Raw genomic sequence first — 7,578 nt, forward strand, 5'->3', positions numbered from 1 at the left:
TCTTTCCTTTCCTTTTAGTTAACATTTCACTTATGATTTTACATTATGAGCACTTTTATGCTCATTTAATTCCTTGTTTGTTTTGTATCCGCTGCTTCTCCTATGTATCAGTGACAGTTATCTGCTTATATACTTAGTACTTGCTTTGGTCCTGTTTCTATTTCTATTATCTTACTTTTATTCTCTATGTTACTTGTTAAGCACCTTGGTATACCCTTGGTTTTAAGTTTTAAGGTTATTATTATTATTATTATTATTATTATTAACGTTAAAGCAATGGTTGGATCAATAGTCCTCTTTTGTCAGCCTGACTACAGTGCTGAAGAGAAATCTAGGGTTGTTCTTATTCTCTTCAATCAGTGATAAATAGTAAGATGTTCCAGTTTTATGGAGGGATTTCTTATAGAGCAACAAACTATTTCTCCAGGCTAAATGATGATAAATTAGTGACACACCATTTCCTCTCCAGCTTATGAGCTATCTCCTTTAAGGTACGCATTTGAGAGTTACAACAGAGAGTCAAGTACTTCAGCTTCATGGTTCCCTTCATCATGACTTCTTTTCCTGTCCCTCCTGCACTTTAACATTTATTTTGTCGATAAATTGACAAAATAAATGCTATTTTGCTAGAATGTTGTTGAAGCAAAATAATCACTATTCCAGTATAATTTTGGAGGAATTGTAATGATTTTGTATTAATTTAGGCTTGGACTGAACTTTTGTAACATGCTTTTTCCAGTTAAAATAATCAAGCTGAAGATTTCCATGTGTATTGATGATTTATTCAGTGAAGTTTTCAAAATCAATGACAATTTCAGTGCAACAAAGGTGATTTCATATTGAGATATAATTAATATTAAGATATTGTGGTCCATTTTTTATTTCATTGTACATTATATGCATAATACAATTTAAATACATACATCTGTATTATAAACCCTAACCAGTTTGGAGTGCTTCAGTTTTTCTGAATCAGATTAGATACGCTTCCACTTTTTATCACATTGCTGAAGGTAAAATAACATAATAGAAAACAACCATGAAAAAAAATCAGAGGAGATATATCAGAGACATGTATCACAACTAGTATAAGGAGGCACTCTTACAACCAACATACATTTTATTTATTTGTTGCTTTTCTACACTGCAAAGTTAATTTTTGGATTTATTTCATATTTTCACATAGCAGAGGTGGCAGAGTGGTTATGTTTTTTAATCTCTTGAAAGAATGTACATATAGATTAGGATACGCTGCATCAGTGCTTCAATGAACATATATTCCTTTTCGTCCGACACTCGTCTAGCCTCCACCTCTTTGTACATGGCATCTGTGTAGTGTGTGCCCCCATTTCCTGCCACCATGTCATCAATCTTTTTGACCAGCCCCACCACCTGCGTTTTATTTGTCACTGTGTTTTCAAAGACGTGAAACCTGTTTCCACACCTTTGAATGATGCTGCGAAGCCCTGGCTCAGCTTCACGTACATACTCCTGTATGGTCATGCTTCCAAGATCAGCACCACGTGTGAACAGCACAATCATGTACTGATTAGCTTGTGGACCAAAAAGCTCCTGCAGGGCTTCCACTGAGTTTTTCTCCTCTTTGGTGAATCGACCGATTTGGAGAACCAGCAGGAACACATGAGGACCTGGACAAGAGACTTCAACACACCTCACAATTTCTCTTTTGATTATCTCCTCTGACATTCCAGTGTCCATGAGCCCTGGTGTGTCTACCACACTAACTACTCTGTTGCCCCACTGTGTCACAGCTTTTTCACAGAACTTAGTCACTGAGCGTCCAAGGGGAGCAGATATGAAATGTTTCTTTCCCAGGATAGTGTTTCCAACAGCACTCTTGCCCACACCAGTTTTCCCAATCATCACAATCCTCAAATCCGGACCTGAAACACAATTCAATATTTTGATTTAACCTGTCTAAAAATGTATAACAAGAGTGATCATAAACACATATTGACAGTTTTCACGGGAAATGAATTACACACACATAGGATTTACAATATTGCTCACCTGTAGGAAATGAAGCCATATTTTGTCTTCACTGTTGTCACTGAGCAGGTAAAACAGATGAATGCACAGCGATTGTTCAACTTAACTTTTAAAGCTTCAAAGCTGACACGCCTCCATTATTTGCATAACTGCTCTATATAATACAGACAAAGAACAGCACAGCCTGCAGACACCACACAGCATTTCACTGCTCTGAACTGAAGAATCATGTCTCACAGTAAGTTCTGCCAATATTTCTCTATACTGTTTGCTTAGTCTTTGTTGTGTAGCCTGTTAACAAAAAACTCATTTCAGTGTCATTTATATTTGTGTATAAATTTTGTTTCTTTTCACAGACCAGATTTCAGTGGCCATCTTTGGCAAAGTGGAATCATTAAAGAACGCTCTAATAACTCTAATCCTGGGCCAAGATTTCTCAAAGATATCCAAAGAGATTGTGGAAAATATACAGATATATAAAAATGATACATATGTGATCGCTTGTGCACCAGACACAAAATGTGAATATAAATCGCTCTTTTCTGAGAAACCACACCCTGACATGTGTTTGGTGGTAGTAGAGAAGGGGTTTTCATGTAAAGGTGTGCAGGAGCAGATTGAAGAGCTGAGCAGGGAATCTGGAAAACCTGCAGACGAGTTCACAGTCGTGCTGCCTTTGGGATACACAGAAGAAAATTACCCTTTCAAATCGTGCAAGATTCAGAAGGTTCTCACTGACCTGGAAACACTGGCTACAAACAGAGGTCTAACTCCCACCAGCATGAGGTAAAGCTGAAAGCAGACATTTAGAAACTGATCATATTTTGTGCTATTTAATTAATTAATTTATTTATTTAAGATCTTTGCCAATACACAGCTATCTGGTTAGTAAACAAGGTCTTTATGTTACAGACCTGATGATTATGCAGAATTCCAGATGGAGGACAATGGTAAGCTGTGTGTATGTGCTTCTTTGTACACACACACACACATATACAGTACTGTGCAAAAGTTTTAGGCTGGTGTGAAAAAATGCTCTAAACAAAGAATGCTTTCAGAAACACAAATCATTGTTCATTGGCTCCAAATCTATTGTGCATCCGGACAATGACCCCAAACATAAAGCCAAAGTTATTAAGAACTAAATTCAGCATAAAGAAGAACAAGAAGTCCTGGAGGCGATCATACAGCCCCCACAGAGCCCTGATCTCAACATCATCAAGTGTGTCTGCGATTACATGAAGAGACAGAAGGATGTGAGGAAGCGCACATCCACAGAATATCTGTGGTTAGTTCTCCAAGATGTTTGGAATAACCTACCAGCCAAGGGCGTAGATTTGGCATGGACGGAAGGGACATGTCCCCACCAATATCCAGCGATTATTGAATTGTTCCCACCAATAATTTGATCTCTTCGAGTAAAAGAAAAACCCGATAAAAAGAAAGAAAAAAAACAATCTGTCAGCGTCTCATTCACCCAGTGGTGCAGAATGAGTTGAATTACGTTCTCTACTGGAGTCCTACGTCATGTGACAAATATGGCCAATGTGATTGGCTGTGCCTTTCAGGGAGCTCTGTTTATTTTTAGCAACAGCAAACCTGCGCTGCGAGGAGGAGAGGACGACGAAAGAAACCTGTAAGTCACTTAAAGCCAAGTTCACTCATAAAATCTGTCCGTCACAATAACGTTACAGGCTATGCTAGGCTCTGGCCCACATCAGTCTAAAACTGTATGTAACCATGAATTACGTGTTTTGGAAACGAACTGCACAACAAGCAGCACTATTAGTTCTCTCAGTCTCAGAGCAGCATTTCTAATTTTGATTGAAACTGTCAGAGAAAACGGCAGCTTTGAGCAAGCCAGGGTATTAGTTTACAGAGGCTGTTAAAATTATATGTCTAACGTGGCTAAGGTCAACAATGACTCAAATGAGATTAAACAATGCTGCTGTATGTCCACCAGGAGAGACTGGACAGTATAGATGTAAAACAAATATGCCAGCAGTTTGTCTCAGTTAATGAGAGGAGAAGGCATGTGATTGGCTGCTTCACATAGTGGACATTGAGTTGTTGTGTGGGACACCAGTAGTCCATGTCTGTTGCTGTAACAGTAGTTCATGTTTAGAATAGAAAATCTCAGTTCACTGATCTGATCGGGGCAACAGTGCCTAAAATGTTGCATAATGTTGCTGAGAGATCTTTTACTTTGTGGTAATCTTAGACGAGTAGTTTTATGGACAAAAACAACCAGGTCATTCAGTGTTCCCTTAGTGCTAATGTATAAGAGATGTTGGTGTAACTGAACTAATGTTGTTAAGTCCTTAAAGTCATATTCTTTTATTGTCATGACTGTATTTGAAGCTATTTTTATTTTTGTATGATACCTGATTTATATGAAATATGGCTGAAGTAAACTAAAGCCTAAAATACTTAGTCAGTCATTTGTTTAATAGTAATTTAACATTATATAATTCACATATAAAACTATGAATTGTAATTTTAAAAGGTTTGTAGGATAGCATATTTCTCCCTTTTTTTATCAAGAGGCAAAGACAAAAAGGAAAAAAAAGAAACATGGCAGGGTTCGGTGGTTGAATCCTCCGTCCCCTCCAAACCAAATCTACGCCCTTGCTACCAGCCAAGTTCGTTCAAAAACTGTGTGCAAGTGAACCTAGAAGAATTGATGCAGGTTGAAGTCAAAGATGGTCACACCAAATCTTGATTTGATTTAGATTTCTCTTTTTGTTCCTTCACTGCATTTTGTTGACTGATGAAAATAAATGTTTAACACTTCCATTTGAGAAAGCATTCTTTGTTTACAGCATTTTTTCCTACCTGCCTAAAACTTTTGCACAGTACTATACTATACTACATATACTGTGTGTGTGTGTGTGTGGGGGGGGGGGGTGTCTATATTTTCAGTTTTTCAGAGAAGGATATTTAATTATTCAAAAAGAACCAAAAGTTTTCAGAGAAACTTACAAAAACTCCTATTTGGCCTTTTAATTCAGGTGGCAGATGTAGAAACAACTCCCTCACTGACCCCAAGAAGAATTTAAAAAGTGAGAATGAGCTTTAAAGATATGCCTGAACAAACTGTTTTGATGCACCCACTGAATAAGCTAAAGTAATTTATTTAAGTCATAATCTTCGACTGCTCTTCCTTGATACAGGGAAACACACCAGCACTAAAGTGAATCTTGTTCTTTTGGGAATGGCCGGTACTGGAAAGAGTGCCAGTGGAAACACCATCCTCGGAAAGAAAGTCTTCATATCTAAACCCAGTTCAAAGCCGGTCACCAGAGAGTGTCAGGTGGAAGAAACAAAGATAAATGACATACACTTTCGTGTGATTGATACTCCTGACATATTCGATGACGAGCTCAAATCATCAGATAAAGAGAAACATGTAAAAAGCTGCAAAGAGCTCTGTGAGTCAGAAGCTTGTGTGTATGTACTTGTGATGCAATTGAGCAGATTTACAGATGGTGAAAGAGACATACTGACAAAGTTAGAAAAAGCCTTTTGGAACAAAGTTAGTGAAAAAACAGTCATCCTGTTCACCCGAGGAAACGACTTGAAGCAGGCAGAAGTGACGTTTGAGGATTTTTTGAATTCCTCCATACGTGGTCTGAAGGAAATAATTGAAAAATGTGGCAACAGGTGTGTTGTTTTTGAGAACAACAGTTCAGATTCAGATCAAGTGGAAAAACTTGTGAGTTCAGTAATGAGTGTGGCAGAAAACTGCAAATGATAAATTAATGTTTCAGATTATAGCAATAAAGGGGTGCAAGTGATTTCTTATGTAACGCTATGAACAGAGCATGAAATAATTTCCTAAATTATCCATTTAAAAATTAATCAAATTAAATAAATGTAAATTAAGTATTTTTTAAATACTGTAAATTAGCTGCCTTCAAAAAGTGTTGTTTGCATTATAACATATGTTCCCAACTTCCTAAATAACACATGGTGTGATCCCAACTGAATAAACCTTTGTAAAACACAATTCATATTAAACAATAAACAATGTCAAAAGTGTTTTCATTTTAGTCACAACAGTAAGTTTGATCTAGACACTAAGCTTTCACTTTGGAACCGAGTTAAACAGCTGTGTGTCATTTAGTCTGTTACACCTCCAACCAATGAAAAACCACTCACATGTTAAATGGAAATTGGCAAATTTAATTAGGTTGAATTTGAGTCTGGTAAAATCCTAAAAAAGATTATTTTGAAACCAAATTCACACATAAATGATGGCCAGAACTTAGAGTTGGACGTCACGAGACCGGTCTCAAGGCCACTTTTTTGTGGTCTTGGTCTTGTTTTCTCAGATCAACATAGTGTTCAGGAGATTTGGAGTCAACCATCAGCAGAGCGGGGGGTGGCTTACTGGGCTTAAGCCCGGGTTATTTTTTCAGAAGCCCGGGGTCTTTTGGAGTGTAATTTGTTTCATAGTTAGAGGCCTGACTGACAACTGTATGAAACAAAAACTACACACAATATTCGAAGCACATAGTGCACAGTCTTAAATTCCCCCTAATTTTGGTATGATCCAGGCACTAGCCGACTGAGCACAGTACTTACGCATGTGAACGAAGGGGGGAGAAGCTGCTGCCTGGAAAGGGACAAGTTACCTAGGGTTTTATTGTGCATGTTTTGCTGTGTTTTACTTTTTTAATATTTTAATATTGTACACTGTTTTATTTTTATGAGTTTTATTGCATGTTTTTATGGTATTTATTGGCGACTTGTGCTGGAAAGACTCCGCCCCTACCTGATTATGAACCTGATCACACCTGGGAGGTCCCAGAGGCCAATAAGAGGGCCTGGCAGACCACAGAGAAGGAGGCTTGAGGGGAGGCTCGAGAGACAGGCAACAGTGGCGGAGTGAATGGTGTCAGGCGGCGGCGCCTGCAAGCAGTGGCGTGTCTAGAAAATTTTTGTTGGGGGGGCCAGGTAGGGGCACAGATTTGGAGAAGGGTGGCAGATGTAATGTTAAAAAAAAATTCTACCAACCATTAACCATAATTCAATAACCCTACACAGCAAATTCAAAAGTGTTAAATGTTTTGGTGTTAGTAGTCTTCTTGCAAAAGTAGAGTTAATTTTACTCTAAGGCTACGTCCACACGTACACGGGTATTTTTGAAAACGGAGATTTTCCGTTTTCGTTTTAAAAAATAATCCCGTCCACACGTAAAGGCAGAAGTGAAGGAAAACGCTGCTAGGAACATGCCAAAGCAGCAGGTGGCGCTATATTCCTAACCTGCAGAAATGTTGGCCAATCAGAAGTCTAGAAGCTTCGGTGGGAAAAAGTAAACAAAGCTGGGGCATAGAAGCAGAACCGAGTCGTATGTGTGGAGGGACAGTAACTGTGTGTGTATATGTAAGCATTTAAACACTGCAGAGAGAACAATTAACAGTAACAGTATTGTAGAAATTCATTTCACCGAAACAATAACGTGGCGCACAGTGTGACGTCAAAAAAGGCGCACACCTTTGACGCTGCGTTTTCTGCGTTTTCTCCCTTTTTCTCGTCCACACGTAAAGGCAAAAACTGAGTTTT

General features: G+C 38.3%; 2 protein-coding genes across 3 annotated transcripts; one reads left to right on the top strand and one right to left on the bottom strand.

Annotated features, from left to right (window-relative positions):
* Positions 1 to 760: 760 nt before the first annotated feature.
* Positions 761 to 2,144, bottom strand: LOC146511842 (GTPase IMAP family member 7-like). Its single transcript, XM_085171986.1, has 2 exons — positions 2,032 to 2,144; positions 761 to 1,904 (listed from the first exon to the last, which is right to left on the bottom strand). Exons 1-2 carry the CDS (start codon positions 2,048 to 2,050, stop codon positions 1,213 to 1,215), a joined length of 711 nt encoding a protein of 236 aa, XP_085028112.1. The 5' UTR covers positions 2,051 to 2,144; the 3' UTR covers positions 761 to 1,212.
* Positions 2,145 to 2,174: 30 nt separating this feature from the next.
* Positions 2,175 to 5,901, top strand: LOC146511843 (GTPase IMAP family member 1-like). 2 transcript variants are annotated; one of them, XM_085171964.1, is made up of 5 exons: positions 2,175 to 2,248; positions 2,367 to 2,796; positions 2,923 to 2,960; positions 5,022 to 5,072; positions 5,184 to 5,901. In XM_085171964.1, exons 1-5 carry the CDS (start codon positions 2,239 to 2,241, stop codon positions 5,762 to 5,764), a joined length of 1,110 nt encoding a protein of 369 aa, XP_085028090.1. In that variant the 5' UTR covers positions 2,175 to 2,238; the 3' UTR covers positions 5,765 to 5,901. The 2 variants fall into 2 exon arrangements, with proteins under 2 accessions (XP_085028090.1, XP_085028091.1); XM_085171965.1 differs by lacking the exon at positions 5,022 to 5,072.
* Positions 5,902 to 7,578: the final 1,677 nt, after the last annotated feature.

This window comes from Neolamprologus multifasciatus, chromosome 9, assembly GCF_963576455.1.
Source record: "Neolamprologus multifasciatus chromosome 9, fNeoMul1.2, whole genome shotgun sequence".
Lineage (NCBI taxonomy): Eukaryota > Metazoa > Chordata > Actinopteri > Cichliformes > Cichlidae > Neolamprologus > Neolamprologus multifasciatus.

What these genes read in the sequence shown, in the direction of transcription:
- LOC146511843 (XM_085171964.1), top strand. An exon ending in ATTCCAGATGGAGGACAATG is followed by an intron (nt 2,961 to 5,021) that starts GTAAGCTGTGTG and finishes CTTTTAATTCAG; the next exon opens with GTGGCAGATGTAGAAACAAC. An exon ending in CCCCAAGAAGAATTTAAAAA is followed by an intron (nt 5,073 to 5,183) that starts GTGAGAATGAGC and finishes TCCTTGATACAG; the next exon opens with GGAAACACACCAGCACTAAA.